Genomic DNA, 21,762 nt, shown 5'->3' with positions numbered 1-21,762 from the left:
CATCATTAGATTAGGAGTAACGATTCACCAGCTCTTTTAGGGTCATCCATTCGTCGTAAGGGTTCCGTTAAGGTGGATGCCTGATAAAGCGTGTCAATTAGCATGCCAGCAAAGTTTGAAAGATTATCAGTCATTGGTTACTGCACTCTTTGCTTGTAAGATATGTGAATGCAAAGTAGATTATGTTTTACTTAAATTGTTAAGACAGATGGTAAGAACATGGATTCGTGTTATATTGTTTTAAATTTAAAAGCCTTATCCGAATACCTTGACAAGTTAATTAGAAACCCTTAGATCTCCTTGTTATAGGACCGAAGTTTTCGATTTAATTAACGTAGAGCAGAAAACCAATTATCATAGAACAGAAAATCTGTGATCATAAGGCCGATGTAACACCGCTGAACACATCTGTAAATAAGAACATAAAAAAAGGTAGGAAGATTTTCCTGCTTAGCAAGTGCGACAAGAAACAGATTTCAGACTACTCATGAAGTCAACACCAAACATTCATCTCTGAAGGTGCAATTGATGAATATAATATAAATGGACAAAATTCAAGAGTACTGAAAAATTCGCCTTAGGCCCGTCTTACATTATAGAGGCTCTTTGACGAATCTATGATAAAAATAATCCAGTTCATCGTCAAAGATTTTATAGAATGTCTTTTAACAAAGATATTAGACAACAATTACAATTACAATTTGTACAGAAACCAGATGGCAGTTATAAGAGTCGAGGGACATGAAAGGGAAGCAGTGGTTGGGAAGGGAGTAAGACAGGGTTGTAGCCTCTCCCCGATGTTGTTCAATCTGTATATTGAGCAAGCAGTAAAGGAAACAAAAGAAAAATTCAGAGTAGGTATTCAAATTCATGGAGAAGAAGTAAAAACATTGAGGTTCGCTGATGACATTGTAATTCTGTCAGAGACAGCAAAGGACTTGGAAGAGCTGTTGAACGGAATGGACAGTGTCTTGAAAGGAGGGTATAAGATGAACCTCAACAAAAGCAAAACGAGGATAATGGAATGTAGTCAAATTAAATCGGGTGATGCTGAGGGAATTAGACTAGGAAATGAGACACTTAAAGTAGTAAAGGAGTTTTGCTATTTAGGGAGTAAAATAAGTGATGATGGTCGAAGTAGAGAGGATATAAAATGTAGACTGGCAATGGCAAGGAAATCGTTTCTGAAGAAGAAAACTTTGTTAACATCGAGTATAGATTTAAGTGTCAGGAAGTCGTTTCTGAAAGTATTTGTATTGAGTGTAGCCATGTATGGAAGTGAAACATGGACGATAACTAGTTTGGACAAGAAGAGAATAGAAGCTTTCGAAATGTGGTGCTACAGAAGAATGCTGAAGATAAGGTGGGTAGATCACGTAACTAATGAGGAGGTATTGAATAGGATTGGGGAGAAGAGAAGTTTGTGGCACAACTTGACCAGAGGAAGGGATCGATTGGTAAGACATGTGATGAGGCATCAAGGAATCACAAATTTAGCATTGGAGGGCAGCGTGGAGGGTAAAAATCGTAGAGGGAGACCAAGACATGAATACACTAAGCAGATTCAGAAGGATGTAGGTTGCAGTCAGTACTGGGAGATGAAGAAGCTTGCACAGGATAGAGTAGCATGGAGAGCTGCATCAAACCAGTCTCAGGACTGAAGACCACAACAACAACAACATTAGACAACGATCTTCTACAGAGTAATACAAGCCTGGGGAGCATGTGGCGAGCGATGCGAAAGACGCGACGGGGTTCAACAGCCGCGTTAGCAATTGGCTCCGAAAGCAGAGAGAACGTCACCATAAATTTAGCCCACCCGGCTAGCGGCGCAGTCTAACGCGCTGCTTCCCGAGCGGGAAGGCGTGCCGGTCCCCGGCACGAATCAGCCCGGCGAATTAGTGTCGAGGTCCCGTGTGCCGGCCAGCCTGTGGATGGTTTTTAAAGCGGTTTTCCATTTACCTCGGTGAATGCGGGCTGGTTCCCCTTATTCCGCCTCAGTTACACTATGTAGGCGATTGCTGCGCAAACACTCTCTCCACGTACGCATGCACCATAATTACTCTACCACGCAAACATTTAGGGTTACACTCGTTCGGTATGAGACGTTCCGGTGGGGGGGTCCACTCCACTGGGGGCCGAAGGCCGAACCGCACAATAACCCTGGGTTCGGTTTGGGGCGGTGGTGACGGTGAGGTGGGTGGACTGCTGTGGCCTGTTGTGAGGTTGTGAACCACTGAGGGCTACGGCGGGACGGAGCCTCTCCGTCGTTTCTAGGTCCCCGGTTTAATACACAAACGTACGTACATACACACTATAGATTTAAACGTAGCCAAATTCTTGGTTACAATCAAAAACGGAACGAATTAAAAATTAGCGTAAAGAAAGTCCTGCGTGAAGCGTTCAATGAAATCTGAAGTAAAATTCTATCAATCGGAATGACGAAACTCCTAAGGTATTTTGTTCTTGTGTTTAGTCGGTATACGCACCTAAGCCATTTATCAAATCAGTCAGTGACAACACTGGAATCGAAACGGAGGAAGGATCAAATACCAAATTCCGCTTTCCGAAATTGTCTCACTCGGAAGATAGAACTACGATTCCGTCTTCCAATCGTCGTATGAAAGCCAAAATAATACGACGATATCGAAATATGTGACCGCAAGATAGAAAATCAATTAAAATCTCTCAGCAGAGGGAAGGTGTCTGGACCTAAGGAGATCACTGTTCTATGTACACAAGATATGCGAAAGAACTTGCTACTCTTCTGGCAGCAGTGAACCACAAGGCCGTTGGAAGAGCTAAACATTCCCAGCGATTGGAAAAATGCGGAAGTTACTCCGTTCTGAAGAAAGGTCGCCGAATAGACGTACGAAACTCTCGTTCTGATCGCCCCGAAACAAAGTGCAGTCTTTACTGGCGCTCAAGTTGCTGATGTGTTGATTAAATTGCGGAAGGTATTCGCTGTAGTTCCCCACTGGCGCCCAGTGAACAAAATGGATTGAATTAAAACGTTTAGAGCAAATATAACACTTCTTTCTTTTGGAGTATATCCCTTTACAGAAGAGATACGTGGACAGTAAGCAGTTCAGACAGAAAGGAAATATAATGTTTTGATGTAGGAAGCTACAGAAGAATGTTGAAGGTTACATGAGCATATCGCGTAAGTAATAAGAGAGGTACTGAATAGAACTGGGGAACCAATAAATAAATGTCACGACTTGACAACAAGAAGGGATCGGTTATGGGACACATGTTACGGCGTCACTGAACTGACAATTTGGTAATGGAAGGAAGTGTAGGGGGCAAAAATTGTAGAGTGAGAGCAAGGGACGAATACAGTACGCAGGTTCAAACGGATGTAGGTTACAGTAGCTATTCAGAGATGAATAGACTTGCACAGAATAAAGTAGCGTGGAGAGCTGCATCAAACAAGCCTTCGCATTGAAGATCACAAGAAGTCATTCTTAAAGAAAAGAAACATTTAGATGTAAAAGTAGCTTCGGGCGTACGCCATGGGAGTGCTATCGCACAAATAGTGTTCACAGGATAAATAAATAATCTAGTGGATAGAATCGGAAATCGCATAAGGCTGTCTGAATTATGACGCTGTTGTAAAGGGAGAAGTCACAATGGCAGGAAATGGTAGCGAAATACAGGGAGATCTGCAAAGGATAGACGTTTAGTACAGGAATTGGCAGTTGACACTCAGGGTTAATAAAATGTAACGTACTGCGCATGAACAGATGGGAAGTTTTTCTTTTTTTTTTTTTACTTCGCCAATTCCGAACAAAGAGCTGCAAGCAGTCATATGCATTAAATATCTGGGAATATGTATACAGAGCGATTTAAAGTGGAATGACCATATACAACTAATCGTAGCAAAGGCAGATATCAGACGATATTCTTTGGAAGAATCGACAAGAAGTGTATTCCAATAACGAAGGAGGTGGATTAGTTAACTGTCATTCGACTGATACTGTAGTCCTGCTTGTCGTATAGGACCCCACCACAGATAGGACTGGCAAAAGAAACAGAGAGGACCCAAAGAAGAACAGTGCGTTTCGTCAAAGGTTCGTGCAAGCGCGAAGGCGTCACGGAGATCCTCAGCCATCCCCAGTAGCAGATGCTACGTGAGAGGCGCTGTGCATTACGATGTGGTTTACTGTTACAGATCCTCCTAGGTATATTTTGCGAAAAGACTAAAAAAGTAAGATCAGAAAGGTTCGAGCTCCTACGGAAGCTCACCAACAGTCATTTCCACGTACTATTTGCTACTGGATCAGCAGATGCAGATGTAACGATGAATGTAATGATGAAAACTACTCATTTTGCGACAGGTAGTTATTTTATGACTCAAATTACATCGATAACAAGAACTGGCAGCTGCCTGATTCTTGTAATGTGGTGGGACGTGTGCACTTTTAAAATCGCTTTTCTCTCTTCGAGGAGTCTGCGATAAATTATGGTGAATAAGAAACAGAATGTATTTACATACTATGCACAAAATAATTAACACCAAAACTATTTAACATTGGACCTAATGAAAACACTTAGTTGAGATGTGACTCGACTTCACTACAAATCATGTCAGCATTGTTGAATGATGCTGACTATCATCGGAATACCATCGTAATGAAACTCACAAACTGCTACATTCCTGCCGATGGGTCTACGCTCAGATGTTTTTGCGACGTAAAATGACACGAGAAATAAGGCAGTGTGTAATGGCAATATTACGATTCTGATCGTTAACTTTGCTTTATAGAATTTAATATTTTTACGCATTAACTAGTGTCGTTTCATATATGTAAAACGTTGTAATGAAATCAAACATAATATCTGGAGTAGAAACGACATCTTTGGTTTAAATATAATTTCGAAGAAACAGTGAAAACTGAGATTGTCCATCTATTCTAGGTCGCTGTGCATAATCAGCCCAAGATTAAAATTTGTAACAGAACTTTTACCATTAATACCAAAAGGAAATTTTAATAGAAGAGAAAAATATTGTTGCCAGAAGTGGCGGCTGGCTTCTAAAACTAAATGTAAAATGCCGACGAGGACTCACACACATGTACACAAAACGCACAGGAGACAAGTCATTCCTTCGTGACTTTGACGTAAGAACTTAATTCTGATAAGCAATTAACTGCTGTGTTTCCGATGAGGCAATAACAGTTATTAGCAGTGGTACTGCAACTGTTTGGTGCCCGTTTCTCTGAACTGAGAGTCTGTTAACTGCACAAGAAATCCGATATGGTGGAAGTCATATTTAGCACTTCAAAGGCATTGCAATCAATCACACACTACATCAACGCCAAACAAGAGGTAACATTTTACTCTTGTGAAATTATTAAATTCTTTCTAACAGTCAAGTATTCCATGTTTTGTAGATAAGACCTTTCAAGACTTGCACGAATTTCTGTCTATTTAACAGATATACAATTAATTTGTTTCCAGGACGACTTTCCTAGCATTTATTTGAACGTATATGAACTGCGCTTTAATGGAGTAACAGTGCTTGCTTCAACAGCCTAATCAATAGATCCAATATTTGACATTGTGGAGCTTCGCACAAATAATTAACAGCCGCACTGCACAAAAGCTGGATTGATCGCTGATCAAAAGACCATGCTTCAAAACAGAATGATTTTATTGCTCGTCGTATGACGCATATAACGCATTTTAGCCGTCTTCAGATATCTAGGAGCAACTTGTTGCACATAGATATTAATGTTTCAAAATGTGCACGTAACAATCATAAACAGACTGTGTGTTTCGCACATTTAGTTTTCACATAATAATTAAATTTAATGTTACTAATTATGGTCGAAAGGCAGTAAGGAGCTTAATACTGTATATGCACTATTTGAGATTCTTCCTGTCTTTCGACCGCGCGCTACACACACACACACACACACACACACACACACACACACACACACACACACACCTGGCTGTCTCCAAGAATTAGTCTGATAGCCATTTAGCACAGGTGTCCTGATATATTTATTTTAAAACCAAAAAGAGTGTTGTATAATTAACAGGAGGATCTGAACAGCATAAATAAATTAATGTCCAGCTACCAGCTGAGCCGAAATTCTTCCGGCGTCACTTCGGCGGCTTCCGCATAAATTTGTCTACTCAGTTTTTCAAACAACTTCTCGCTTGCATCACGAGGCTGGGTGGAAGGATCATCCGCCCCCCACCTCCCCCCCCCCCCCCCCCACACACACAGAAAGAAATCTTCCCCGATTACTGGAAATCGAACTGAGGTCCTCTGCCTCATACCTCAGAGGCCGGGTAGCTCCTCTCACTACACAAGGAGGTGGTCCAAAGACCTTAAGACCTAATGAGTAATAGTAACAGAGCTGTAGTCTAAACTCGCCGAAAACAAAAGCAACCGCAGGGAAGCTATGGGTTAATGAATTCATGGAAATGGGCAGGTAAGGGCGGTACGAGAAAACGAAAAGAACAGAGCAGACTGGGAGAATGACGCTCTCTTGGTGTAGCGACAGCACGTGCGCCATGGACTGACGAAACCCGAGGCGGCGCATGCGCAATACAACGGATGGCCGTCATTATGGGAACATCCGCGAGGCTAGGCGAGTGCGACAGGGCCCAGAGATCGCGCCGCCTGCAGGCCTGCCCTTGGCGGAAAGCTCACCCTTCCCTTAGCGCCACATGCGGCAGCTGCGCCCTTCTCAATATACAGCTGCCGTTTCTCCTTCCTTTTGTTCCCTTCTAGAAAGGTGGTCATCGCAAATCCGAGGGCACCTCTGCCGCAACGGTCGCGCACACGGCGATAAACCAGGTGCGCCGGGGCAACGACCCTTCCGAAAAGGCGTATGCAATGCCGCATTTTCCAACAAGAAAAAAGAAAGACTGCAACTTAGTGTATAACCATCATCGACAACATTACAGATTGAAGCACTACATAAAACAATGATGCGGAAGAAATTGAAGGAAATAGCCCAGCATCTGTTTGAAATACATCGAAATCCTTCTGGATAGGAGTCCAGTATCTTTACACACGTACTTCACTTGGTACTATAAATAAAGGCGAAGTGTGAAGGGGGGGAAAAAAAAGAAACACACACACAAATCCTGATGTATGGGAACCAACCACATTAGATCCGAATCATGCCTTACAGTTATTAGTATTCATAGAATAACAATCCTGATGGAATAAATATAGATGGCCTGCTCATTAAAACGAACTGCAGACACGGCATAACAACTGAGGATCTGGACTACATATATATCACAAGTCACAAAAAGCTGACTGAAAACTAAACGACAGTTTCGAAAGGAGGTCCCTGCAATTACGTGACCTGCAAGCAAACTGGTCATACTGATCCCTAGATATGAGATCAGAACAACACAAGCCCACACTGTGATTGTTATTCACATGTCTTATAGATCTCTTTGGGCACAATACCATAGAGAGAGTTGCCAGAGGCTCTATTGTCACGCCCAAGTTCCTGGTACAACGGAAATCTGGACCAGATGAACGAACACTGGGAGTAGTAGACTACGAAGAACTCACGCAATGGCATCATGCCTTGCGGCGAGTTCAGGCATCTCCATGCTGGACCTTACTACACAAAAATTGGCAACACAAACACCAAGACTGATCTCAGAAATCTAACTAATTCTTTTTATTTAGGAACAATAAATACAAAAACCTTAGCATTTAAAGCTAGGTTAGTGGAGTTGGGACAACAGTTCAATAACATAAAATGCAAGGTAGCAGGCTGATGGCAAATACGAAATTTTCTCGGTTTTGCTTATAACTTTTGACTTGGAGAACCATAGTCTTGGAATGATTATCTCAAACTGATACAACTGCCATTCTCTATAACTTCATACAGATTGTTAACATCATTAAAGAACTATCCTGTACCCATTTGTGGTATGGTTTCCATTAAGACTTCAGGATAGAGGGAGATTCAGAATTGAAAGATGAATCAGACAAGAAGGCTCCATGTCACCAAAAGTATTACTAACAGTCCTGGAGGAAAGGTGCTGATAAACTAGGAATACAAAGGTGAATATGTGTTAATGAAAGATATTTGATGCACCTTCGATTTCCTGATGTCTTTGTATTGTTTGTCTGCAGTCAACAGTGTCAGTTTTTAAGTATCCCCAGACTCTCATACCATGACGGTAGGCAGTACTTATGAATGTAGCAGGTACTGTAAAACCACAATGTTGGTGGAGTTACGACAACCAAAACTGGTTACCATCAAAATAAATGTTATGGTGGTAGAGATTGCTTGTGTCCATTTTTAAAGTAGTTTTTTCCAGACTGCTGTTCCCATGAGAAATGTTCTCAAAAATTACTGAAATTGATATGGGTGGAGCATACAGAAAGGCAAAAAGATGGTAGATTGACAAAGAAGTTTGTTTGCTGGATTCCAAGAGTTACGAAAAGACATATTTTTACCTAATGGAAATTGAGTAATTGTCACTAAAAACTTCATAAAGGCATTAGACAACCAGATGAAAAGCAGTAGAGTCATATCTCAATGAGGAACAGGAAACTTTCAGTATAGGGCAGAAGCATGCAAATGAATTATGGCTCAAGTTTAAAAGAATAATTACAATGCACTGGACATGTGTGTACCCACTATAGCGGTTCACAATGGGAGGGACCTCCATAACACACAGTCACTATGAAGAAACTTCTGAAGAAATAGAGACTACTGCATAATAGGTGTAAAACAAAGTTTGGGGTTACAGATAGAGAGATACTGAAAGAAACACATTTGGCTGTCAAGAGGGCAATGTGTGAAGCCTTCAATGACTACTGTGGCAGAATACTGTCAAATGAGCTTCCACAAAACTCAAAGAAATTCTGGTCACATGTAAAGGCTGTTAGTGGCACCACAGTTAGCATCCAGTAACTTGCAAATGAGGCAGGAATACTGCTCAAGTGCGTAGGAGCTGCACCAAATACAACTAACAGGGGATATTGAAAATACAGATATAGGCAGTACAAATAGTCATGTGTTCATTTGACTTATGGGAGACTGTCGCAGAGATGCTGAAGAAACTGAATAGGCAGACTCTTGAAGACATATGTAAACTATCCCGAGAAAACCCACTTAATAAATTTCAAGAACCGGCTATAGGGAACATATTACAACAACCCCCTATATATCACTCTCACTTCACAGTGGTTGCCAGAGTACATATGTACATGTAGAAGTACGAAACAATCTGGAGTTACATGGATGCATAGAGTCTAAGGACATATGTCATAATTCTCTGAAACTAGAAGGGCATCATATAGCTAAAGTAGGTGTCAAGTAAGCTGAGGAGGATGATACATGTATCATTCTGCAAGCCACTGTGCAGTCTGTTGCAGAGTGTACTCCATACCAATATTAGATATTCCCTTTCTGCTCCATTCACCAATGCGGCGACTGAAAAATATATACCTCTGCATGTGCTTCAATCTCTCTTCAACTTATTCTCACTAAGTGACATATATAGTGGTGGATGGAAGAATTGTTGGTCAATCTTGTTCCAAAACAGGTTCTCTCAATTTATTCAACATAATTTAGCTGTAACAATGTCCCTATTTTCCACATATTCCCATTAAATTTCCCTTTAAAAGTCTGTTATACTTTAATACAGGATATACTCATCTGTTACAATGCTAGCAGAGTGTCTACATATTCTTCCAATGTACACTTGTCAAGCTGACTTGGTAAGGCTCCAAATCAAAGCACTCTACAGTATATGACATTTGAATCTTATATAAGCTGTTTTCTTAACAAATGCACCACACTTTCACAAAATTATATCAACAAATCAGTGTCTTCCTCCTGCTTTCTCTATCACTGATTTCACAAATTCTTTCCATTTGATGTTGCTTCCTAATGTTAGTCATACAAATTTAAACTACACTCCTGGAAATGAAAAAAAGAACACATTGACACCGGTGTGTCAGACCCACCATACTTGCTCCGGACACTGCGAGAGGGCTGTACAAGCAATGATCACACGCACGGCACAGCGGACACACCAGGAACCGCGGTGTTGGCCGTCGAATAGCGCTAGCTGCGCAGCATTTGTGCACCGCCGCCGTCAGTGTCAGACAGTTTGCCGTGGCATACGGAGCTCCATCGCAGTCTTTAACACTGGTAGCATGCCGCGACAGCGTGGACGTCAACCGTATGTGCAGTTGACGGACTTCGAGCGAGGGCGTATAGTGGGCATGCGGGAGGGCGGGTGGACGTACCGCCGAATTGCTCAACACCTGGGGAGTGAGGTCTCCACAGTACATCGATGTTGTCGCCAGTGGTCGGCGGAAGGTGCACGTGCCCGTCGACCTGGGACCGGACCGCAGCGATGCACGGATGCACGCCAAGACCGTAGGATCCTACGCAGTGCCGTAGGGGACCGCACCGCCACTTCCCAGCAAATTAGGGACACTGTTGCTCCTGGGGTATCGGCGAGGACCATTCGCAACCGTCTCCATGAAGCTGCGCTACGGACCCGCACACCGTTAGGCCGTCTTCCGCTCACGCCCCAACATCGTGCAGCCCGCCTCCAGTGGTGTCGCGACAGGCGTGAATGGAGGGACGAATGGAGACGTGTCGTCTTCAGCGATGAGAGTCGCTTCTGCCTTGGTGCCAATGATGGTCGTATGCGTGTTTGGCGCCGTGCAGGTGAGCGCCACAATCAGGACTGCATACGACCGAGGCACACAGGGCCAACACCCGGCATCATGGTGTGGGGAGCGATCTCCTACACTGGCCGTACACCACTGGTGATCGTCGAGGGGACACTGAATAGTGCACGGTACATCGAAATCGTCATCGAACCCATCATTCTACCATTCCTAGACCGGCAAGGGAACTTGCTGTTCCAACAGGACAATGCACGTCCGCATGTATACCGTGCCACCCAACGTGCTCTAGAAGGTGTAAGTCAACTACCCTGGCCAGCAAGATCTCCGGATCTGTCCCCCATTGAGCATGTTTGGGACTGGATGAAGCGTCGTCTAACGCGGTCTGCACGTCCAGCACGAACGCTGGTCCAACTGAGGCGCCAGGTGGAAATGGCATGGCAAGCCATTCCACAGGACTACATCCAGCATCTCTACGATCGTCTCCATGGGAGAATAGCAGCCTGCATTGCTGCGAAAGGTGGATATACACTGTACTAGTGCCGACATTGTGCATGCTCTGTTGCCTGTGTCTATGTGCCTGTGGTTCTGTCAGTGTGATAATGTGATGTATCTGACCCCAGGAATGTGTCAATAAAGTTTCCCCTTCCTGGGACAATGAATTCACGGTGTTCTTATTTCAATTTCCAGGAGTGTATATTACAGGTCCAAGAAATTTACTGCTAGTGCTGTAATCTGATTATTCATTTCTCATTCTGCATTTCCTCTTAATCTTTCAATGATTTTCCACACACACACACACACACACACACACACACACACACACACACTAGTAACAAGAAGGATATTCTAATTCTTGGAGAAAATGATTAAGTTATTACACAGAATAAATGAAAAGCTGAATGTTAACTATAACCCTTCACTTTGTTCGGTTGACATATCTATTAATTTTTGTGGAAGAAAATCTGATGTCAATAACATTTTCACAGTCTTATAAGCCGTAAGTTTCAAATCTTTGAATTTTCTGAAAAATTTTAAACATTTGTCAAAGTGATGAATTGCATAGTTAACTGGGAAAAATACAATAAATGCTCAAAACAAAACATTTTAATCAATGTATATGTGGCTTGTAAATGAAAATCTTCAGAAGTAAATGCTGCATTCTTAATGCAGATGAAACTGCAAACAGGTTCAAATTATGCATCTGGCTAGTGATGTAAACTGATCGAGTCTACAATGCATTCAACTTCAGAAATTTTGAACCATGCCTCCTGAAGAAACGTTTTGCTTTTTAAATTTCACATTATATTTTTTTTTCTAATTCATTCTCACTAAAATGGATTTTTCATTGACTGTTAAATAAATAACAACAATACAAAATAAGTAGACAAGGAAAACAGGACAGGAAATGACAGCAGAAAGTCAACAAGCGAGTTTGCTCATACTCCTCTTCCACTGCATACGCAGAGATTCCAAACTGGGTATATGTCACACTTTCTTTGGACATAACAGCATCTACCTTAAGGGATACACAAACTGGAAGTGCAATTACAGTATAATTGCAAGGTATATTCAACATCCATGATGTACGATACTTTTAAACTTTCTATAAAACAGCAAATTCAACTGAGAAAATTGTTAACATTAAAAGAAACAAAGGATGGCTGGTACTTACCTCCAAGGTGCCCAACTCCCAGTACTGATGATAAAATGCGTAAACTAAGAAATTAAAATTAATATTTCTACTTTTGAAACTATATGTTCCTCTATGAAAAGTGGAGGAGAGAAGCAGGTCACTCAGACCCTAGGTTTAAGGGGATTCACCAAAATTATCTTTTAATACTAATTCAATAGTAAGTGCATTCCTACTTAACTTTCATATGATATGCAAAATCAACAGGATGCATTTTTTCATTTCAGTACACCTCAGTGGTGCACATATATTGCTACAATTTGATAGTGCAATTCTATAGCATCAGTCACTTCATCTGGCACTAAGAACTACACAGAATTCCATAGCATATCTTCTGAGCCAAATGCAATATTTCTTCTAGTGACCAGGAAATACATCCTCAGACATTCATGTTAAATAAAAATCAGTGAAGATACTGCACATAGAGTGGAGTTCAGCTGAACCAATCTCTTTGTGTTTGCTTTATATTTGCTTGGAGTGAAGCATTAACTGCGTGAAATTCATATTATCAGGCGGAATACATTTATAGTTGAATTGTTTAACAGCTGCCTTCAGTATCAGAACATCTAATGTAACAATATTGTGATTAAATCTTTATGCATAGCCAAGGGAAAAATGTCTGAGCAGAGTATCACAAGCTCAAAATGCTCCATCGTGCAATCACAGGATCAACAGTGAAAGCACTTACTTGGCAACAAGTGTTGTGAGTAGGGTATCCATGCTATGGTTACAACCAAATACTTCTTCGTGTTTCAAGTGGTATAAATACTGAGGAGACCCCTGGGTGATTCACAAGTAGTAACTGAAGGGGTAAATTTGAGGCATGAATGGTCAACAGGTAAAGAAACTAAATTGAAAATATTGCCAATCTTTGAGACAGTATCCTTCACAATCAACTAACCGTAAAACATACACACATCTACAGTTTCCCCTCTTTTCACACCAATTAGGGCCCCAGCACTGCAGGGACAGTTGCCCCCCCCCCCCCCTCTCTCTCTCTCTCTCTCTCTCTCTCTCTCTCTCCCCCTCTCCCCCCCCCCCCCCCCTCTCTCTCTGAAGCAATCAAACCTCCTACACAGTGAGCACTCATCTTCACTACTTCCAATATTTAAGATTCAAATCATTTTTTCCTTTTTTTCTAGTAGAGCTGGGACAGAACCAGACAGGAATGAAACTCCTCAAATTATTGTCTGCCATTATATTCTTACTACAGCAAAAACTACTGAATTTGTGACAACAATCCCAAGTAACTATTCACGTCCAGTTGTCACTTATAATCATCTTACTGCTGTCAGCATTAACTATCACAGCATCAAAGCATACATATTTCTCAGACTTACATCTGCATGAAAATTGACCAGAGCTTCATTTGTAGAACGGTTGCTAAGTATTTATTATTATGAAGTCAAATCAGAACTAAGCCACAGAATTTCGCATGTCATCCATTGACTCATTAAGAAACCACATTGATGATGATGTAAGAGGATTTATTTATAACCATTTTAACTATAAATAATACTAAACTTTCAGATACAAGTGCTGCCCCTGGAGTTAACACATGAGCTTTAAGAAACAACTGTCAGAATTCTTACTACTTTCATTCTTATGGTTATTTGGCAAATTCTTATCCTCTCCATAACATTTGAACACCCATTCTAAACAATATTTCTGATAGATGCATAACTTTCAGGCAGAAACATAAACAATCAGCTACTGTCATGTATACAAATTCAATATTCTTGTTTCTATACTGAGAATGTGGAAATGATACACAAGGTTTGTCCTTGTGAGAATAGGAGATCTTTAGATCCTGACACAACAGTGTTACACAGGAATAAGATTATGTCTGCTTGGCATCTCCAGGATTGCTATACCAAAAACTGAGCAGTAGAAGTTTCCCATTAAGATGGAAGCAGTTTTTCAATGATTCCAAATAACATTTTTCAATGAAGACAGTGAATTTTTGTGTTATGAACTAATTTCATTCCACTGATACAGTTGCAATTTATTTATACAAATATTGTTAGTTGATAAGAATATGCTTGAGATAATATCTTCTTTAACTCACTTCCACTTGAAAGTCTTACTGCATGCTCTAAGACACATTAGGGCTGCCGAAAACCTCAAAATACATGTACACTTGACAGCACACAAAATGGCTATGGTTGAAATTTGAATTATCCTCCATATTACACAGGAGTCAATCACATTATTGGTTGTACAGATCTGCTCATAAATGTAAAGAACACTAATGAGTGTGTGACAAAACAAGCTGGGATGTTTTTTTTTTTTTACTTCCTCTCTTGTTTTGCCATCTGCCTCCCTAAAATTCATTTTTTCACTTTTAACAAATTACCATTAACATACATGAGCATAATCTGCATTTTCATACAAGAGAAAGGTTGGCCCTCAGTTTTAGAGAATATAACGCCAGGTCTAATTTTGTGCCAAGATCTATGCATGTAATTGATTTTCTAATTTATTTCCACTATTCCTAGTTAATACTTTTGTAACAGGGTGAAATGAGTAATTGCTTCATAACTTAAATTCTATTGTTGACTTATAAACAAATATAAATTCTGTACTAACTGTAAACATTTGGAGGAACAACTAATAATATTCTTCAAGGATCTATTTGGCTCTAATCGAAAACATGTTAGCAAATCCAGCTCTTCATTAATTCCGAAGTAATTAACAGTTTTGTTAAAAGTATTGTTTGCATAACAATATCTGTTAATTTCATCAAACAAATAATTCGGCCTAACTCTTGCAGTAGAAGAAACTGTTAAAAAGACACAATTTTTCGATGTATTCAGTTAATTTGATGAATTAAGTTTTAATAATAATTTCTGTAAATTAAACATCAATCATTGTATAGTTTCAGTGCCTATTATTATGAGGATATATACGGGCCCAATTTTTGGTTTCAGACAAGAAACTTGTGTTGTTTAGATCACTAACAATGCAGCAACTTAACTGTGAAATAAGTGTAACACAATTAGCTGTGTGTTAAAACAATGACAGTGTCTGTTCCATATGTACCTTTTTATTCTTCAAGAATTGTGAACTATGTGGCTAGACTTTTACTGCTCATAGATGTTCCACAGTAAACTACTGTAGCAGTATGTGGATGGTTGCCTGCAACCTATTAATGAGGCTTATTGAAAGTTAATGAATAGTGCACTAGCCATATAACTGTGTATTAATGGGGGGTTGTGAACAGTGATAGTAAAGAACTGTGAAACGCAAATGTGCACATGTTGGCTACATCATTTAAAGTAGTCAGTGTTGAACTTCCAACACCCATTTTTCAGCCAGTGTAGCAATGCAGTACATTGACACTGAGGACAATCAATGAGGAAATAAAGTAGACAAATGTCACAAGTGTAGGTACAAGAGTAATGCCTTTTTGGCACTTAACCACAGGACACTCCATCTAAAAATACACAAGAAAACTGCACCATATCATTTGTAGCATTTCAGAGACAGTAAACAGAAAAATAAGGCATGTCACATTTCATTCACATCAGTGCTGTACCAGGCTTTAATTTAGGCTGTGATTCCCACAAGTCAATCTCTTTGTTGAAAGTACAAGCCATTAACAGCAAAATGAGTAACTTATACATGTGATACGAAAAGAGACTTCAGTGAAAGTAAGAAAATACAAACAAAATATGGAACATACCTTGCATTTTCAAATGTTGCAGATGGAGAACTGCCAATGGCACCAAAGCCTACACCCACAGCAAGACCCTCTGTAAACACATGGGTATAGATGTAAGTATAAATTATACATTGGAAATGTTTCTTACATATATTACCACACCTGAATTTGTCAAGAGGACAATATCTGTGTGTTTTTATAATAAGAGTTATGTTTCAGGTTTTTCAACATCTGCCATCACCATCATCATCATCATCATCATCATCATCTATTCCCAACTTCACAATGTTTGGAACACGCATGTATAAACCACTTCCAGGTCATTCTATCCTTACATAGTTCTTGCCAATGTCTCTGAAGACATTTCTCACAAATATTATGAGGTCTTACTCTAGGTCTTTGGCATGAAGCACATCTTCCAAAATGTTGTTTCAGGTTCTTAGATGAGGGGTTGGTCTTCAGACGACTTCAATTATCCTGCCCACATTCTCTCTATTTTGCTTCTCCCAGTATATTCATACTGTAGACCAAATATCTCATTTCGGTTTGAGGTATTCAAATTTATTTTTATCTTTATTACAATAATTTGAAATGCTATCACTCGTCCCGTGTCAACGAGTACATTATCAAAGCTTCTGTCGAATGTCTATAGAGCTCGAATGTCTTCAAAAGCAATGTGCAATGTTAAGAAGCTGAATTGCAGTGCAACATATAACTTTGTTAAAGTGATGTGTTGTGCAACATCTATAGCACCGATGAATGATGATTGCCACTTAGCCATGTGGGCTCAATAGTCAATTGATTTCCTCCCTCTGGGATTGTGCTCGCCTCTTTACTTTGGACCTCGTGAGTGGCACACTCGTTAGCAATAAAAGTGCGAGGTGGGAAGCCTTTGTCATCAGTGAGGTCGGTGGGGAACTGGAATTCGTTTTGGAAGTGCAAGTGGCTCGAGGCTTTTGATGGTGTGGGAACCAACGGTCAAGCATGATGATGGTGGAGCTTCTGGTTCACAAGCGGTCACTGTCTGTGCTGCCAAGTAGTTTCTGTTAGTGGCCATACTAGCACAGTTTGGAGCCAGTGGCTATGAGCAGTTACCTTTGCCTGTATCTGTACTTTTGATTTCAATGTAATGACAAGTGGTTTTTATAATTAATGGTAACTGCATATGAGAAGTTCTTCTGAACTTCAGTAAGTTCTTCTAAACTTCAGTGCATTTGGCCGATTGTATCTGTGCGTTAAATGATCACCGATTTTAATAACTGCCTGTTGAAAGCTGTTGTCTTGATGCTTCCCTTTAAATATTACTGTTTGCTGTTCGTAAAAAAAAGCTGTTCTTGGTTTTAGTGCAATAACAGGTGTTCTGAGACATTCAACTAACTTCTCTGTGAACTTACCTCTACAGCTGACTATTCAGTCAGTGTTGTTTGTTGAAGGTCTGTACCATGATATCTATTTGACGGTAATTAATTAAAAGCCTGGTAACTGTTTGAACAGAATTTGTTTGGTGCTGGACTTCATAATTTTTCTTTTCCTTTCCTCTAAACCTGCTGAACACTGTAGCAACCACGCATCACAGTTTCATCTATCAGCCACTAAGCATGTACTGCCCCTTTGACATCGAGGTCATCACAATCAGAGAACAAGCTTGGTCTGTTACAAGGATGGGGAAGGAAATTTGCCATACCATTTCAAAAGAATGATTCTGTAATTTGCCTGAAGCAATTTAGAGTAATCACAGAAAACCTAAATCTGGCTGCCTAATTGCAGATTTCAATGGGTGTCCTCCTGAATGTGAGTCCAATGTTCGCCATCGTAAAAACACTTTTTTTTTTTTTTTTTTTTTTAGTTTGAATAGTGAATCCATAATTGTGTTCCGTTTGGGAGTTTTATCTTGTTTACGAATGAAATCTGCTGTAGATGGACACAGCACTTCTGCAATGCAGGATGACAATAGCTTATTGTTTTATTACACTTCGTGATATCTGGTGGCTTGGCATCCTGTCCTGCCTGGGAGATGTGCTGTGCACATAGAACGACAAGTACTGAGACCAGCATTACGTCACGAACACGAAAAGAAGCTGAACTGTCACTCTAAAGAGAACTGTGATTCAAATTATACTGAGTGTGTGTAATGTATGAGGTATATTGTAATTGATAGATTACTATACTCACATATGAGAAGAAGCATTATTTATCAGTTCAGTAGCATGTCAAAAATTAGATAAGTACTTTCTGATTTTTAGCACAGATATATCTGCAGTGAACAAGAAGTTATTTATCACAACTATATGGCTTTGTTGGATGATAATTCAACAGATATTAATCGATAATTTAAGGGTATCGGAGATAGCAACCTGTACTCATATAACATTTCCAAATACAAGACACATCGTGGTGTATCTAAGTGATTAGTAAGATGGCTGAACGGTAACATAAAAAATATGTGGTGTGACAATATTCACAGCTCACACAATCCTATGTAAGACAACATATTTCTTCCATCCAAGATAAATTTAAAGTATAGTGTGGTTTCAAATACAAGTTATCGAAGATAGAAATTTGTGAAACAAATGTGGTGGCCTCAGCACCCCACATCTCTGCACAGTGAACTGGCCACACCACTGCACGAATTTACAAGCAGCACAACAACACAATACCTGCAGAAGATTACAAGTGTGTTCTTAGACTGGTTCAACAATAGAATCAGAGTACTTGGACCATAGTTGCTAAGCATTTAATTGTATAAAGTAAATCAGTGTTTCGACCACACCAGTCATGCATGTACTTCATGTTTCATGCTGAAGTGAAATATTGTGGGAATATCATGAAGTTACAATTAGATGATTACTTTAAAAAAAATAGTAGTGTAAAATTTTTCGGTTCTGTTGCTGAATTAAAAAACAAAAACAAAAAGAGAATGATAATTAAAGAAAGAAAAGAAGGAAAGAAGACATTGCATCTGAGGGAGTTAGCACATGAAAGTAATTAAGTTTTCTTCATTCCTGATAGGACATCAAACTTGCAATTGGTGTCTGCAGATTGAGCTTTGTGCCAGTTACCATGGAAAACCCATAATAATAATAACAATAATAATGGTGGTGGTGATGACACTGCGGCCTAAAATACACAAATATAAATGTTTTTAAAAACTGTTACAATTTAATATTTTCTGTCAACATTCGTAAAATATGTGTATGTGAATTATTGTACTGAACCACGCATATACTACCTGATCAAAAGTATCCGAACACCAAGTATCGGCCAAGAGAGCTCAATGACTTTTAATATGGACTAGTAATTTGATGTCACATGAGTAACAAATCTCCATCAGGGGCATTTCAACCCTTCTAAAGCTGCCCAAGTCACCTTTTGGTGAAATGTAATGGAACAACCACAGCTAATCCAAGACCAGGCAGATATCACTCCTGTACTCACGGGCATGGACTGTCAAGCACTGTGAAGGGTGCTTGCAAAAAAATGCATGAAATCAGTGGAAAGAATCACTTGCTGTACAGTGTGTACCCAGACGTATATTCGACCTGGAGTCTCACTGACTGGAATAGAATTGTCTTCAGGTCTGAGTCCAGCTTTGAACTGAGCCTCAATGACCAGTGAAGGTATGTCTGGAGACACCCCGGACAGTGGTACGATATCAATCAGACTACCACCCACCACATAGCTCTATACAACCAGGAGTGAAGGTCTGAGGTACCATTTCTTTTCATAGCAGGACCTCTTTGGTTGTCATCCTCAACACCCTTACAGCATAGCAGTCTGTCGACAGTTTTCTATACTTCATTTTGTTGTCGTTCTTGGGAAGCCATCCTGGACTTACACTTCAGAAAGATAATGCCTGCAGCATGCACTGCCTGTCTCCATGCTTGCCAAACGCTACTGTGGCCAGCAAGGTCACCACGTCTCTCGCCAACTGAGAATGTTCGGAGCATTATGAGCAGGGCTCTCCACTCAGTTCGGGATTTTGATGCGCTAACTTGCCAATTGGACATAATTTGGCATAATATCCTTCAGGAGGACATTCAACAACTCTATCAATCAATGCCAAGCCAAATAATTGTTTGATTAGGGTTGGTGGTGGACCAATGCATTATTGACTTGCTCAATTTGTGAAGCTCTTTCTTTTGAATGAATCATCCATTTCGATAATTCCTTCATCATGTGTCAGAGAAAGAGAAAGAGAGAGAGAGAGAGAGAGAGAGAGAGTGCAATTGCACTGGATGTTATGGAGACGAAAAAGCATGAAGGACTGGATGACAACTGTCTCGGGCTTTGTGGGTCAACTAATACTTTACACAAAAGATAAAGGACTTTTATTTTTTTGTTTTGCTACATGTGTCTAGAAGTGAGAATACACTATGTGTAAGCACTCATCTAAAATACTGACAGACAACACTTGGCAACAGGAAGCATAACATTACATTTATCCCCTTATGAAGTTTGTCATGAAGAACCAGATGCAATTTGAATATAACAGTAGATTCATATTATAATACTAGGAAGAAAAATGGCCTGAACTATCCACGAGTTAAACTTCCTTTCTCACAACATAAAAGTAAAGACCCATAAAAATATTTATCAGCGTGATTTGAGTAAATATACTCGGGATTAATGAAACCAGTTTTGAAAGCACATTTTGAAAACATTTGTGCTTGACAACTTATTCTGTTCCAGAGGTGAACATATGAAAAGTTAATATCAATGTGTAGTTTGGTAACATTTATTGAATATCACTGTGGATTAAGGTTACAAACAAGTTTTATAATTAATGTTCAGTCACATTCAAAACACCTTGCTAAATAATTATGAAATGTAGGAGTCTAAGCATGCTAAGCTTGTGAAACATGTGCCAAAGGTGTTTTGTCTGCAGCAAAGTGTGGTGTCTGGCAGTGACACCACACAAAGTATGGACATAAATGGATTTAGTGTGTCCAACTGCTTGGTGCCTGAATTGCACAATTACTAAAGCCCACAGTGTTAGTACTTTTATGTAAACATGCATCATCATGTAGATATTCATACACTCCACTTACATGTTTCTATACAGTGATGGCTTGTAAAGCCAGTCCAAAGACTGGTTTGATGCAATTCTCCATGCTACCCTATCCTGTACAAGCCTCTTCATCTTCAAATAATTTCTGCTTATTGCATTTATCACTTGGGCTCCTAATGATGATCCCTTGATGTTACAGAATGTGCCCTATCAAATAATCCCTTCTTTCAGTCACATTATGCCACAAATTTCTTTTCTCCCCAGTCCTATTCTGTTCCTTCTCTTTGGTTACATGATCTACCCATCAAACTTCAGCATTCTTCCGTAGCAAACACCACATTTCAAAAGCTTCTGTTTTCTTCTTGTCTGATATGTTTATCACCCACATTTCACTTCCGTGTGTGCCTGTAATCCTGACAAATAACTTCAGAAAAGATTTCCTAACACACACGAAAAAAACTACATCTGATGTTAACAAACTTTTATATCCTCTCTTTTTTTGCCATCGTAAGTTATTTTACGGCCCAAATATCAAAACTCAACAACTACTTTTGGTGTCCCATTTCCTAATTTAATTCCTTCAGTATCGCCTGGTTTAATTCGACTATATTCCATTATCCTTGTTTTGCTTTTGTTGATATTCATCTTATATTCTTATTTCAAAACACTGTCTATTCAAAGTCCTTTACTGTCTCTGATAGAATTACAATGCCATCAGCAAACTGTAAAGTTTTTCTCTCTTCTCCCTGAAC

The 21,762-nt window shown here is 39.9% G+C and overlaps 1 protein-coding gene across 3 annotated transcripts in view; it reads right to left on the bottom strand.

The window, feature by feature from the left end:
• Window positions 1-21,762, bottom strand: part of LOC126474150 (zinc transporter ZIP11) — a 435,762-nt gene that overhangs the window by 327,248 nt on the left and 86,752 nt on the right. For all 3 annotated transcript variants that reach the window (XM_050101604.1, XM_050101605.1, XM_050101606.1), the window contains one exon: window positions 16,024-16,093. In XM_050101604.1, coding sequence (XP_049957561.1) covers window positions 16,024-16,093 — 70 coding nt within the window. The remainder of the gene's footprint in view (window positions 1-16,023; window positions 16,094-21,762) is intronic.

This window comes from Schistocerca serialis, chromosome 4 (assembly GCF_023864345.2).
Source record: "Schistocerca serialis cubense isolate TAMUIC-IGC-003099 chromosome 4, iqSchSeri2.2, whole genome shotgun sequence".
Classification (NCBI taxonomy): domain Eukaryota; kingdom Metazoa; phylum Arthropoda; class Insecta; order Orthoptera; family Acrididae; genus Schistocerca; species Schistocerca serialis.
Note: the sequence above shows the minus strand (reverse complement) of the source record. Positions and strands in the feature narration are given on the sequence as shown.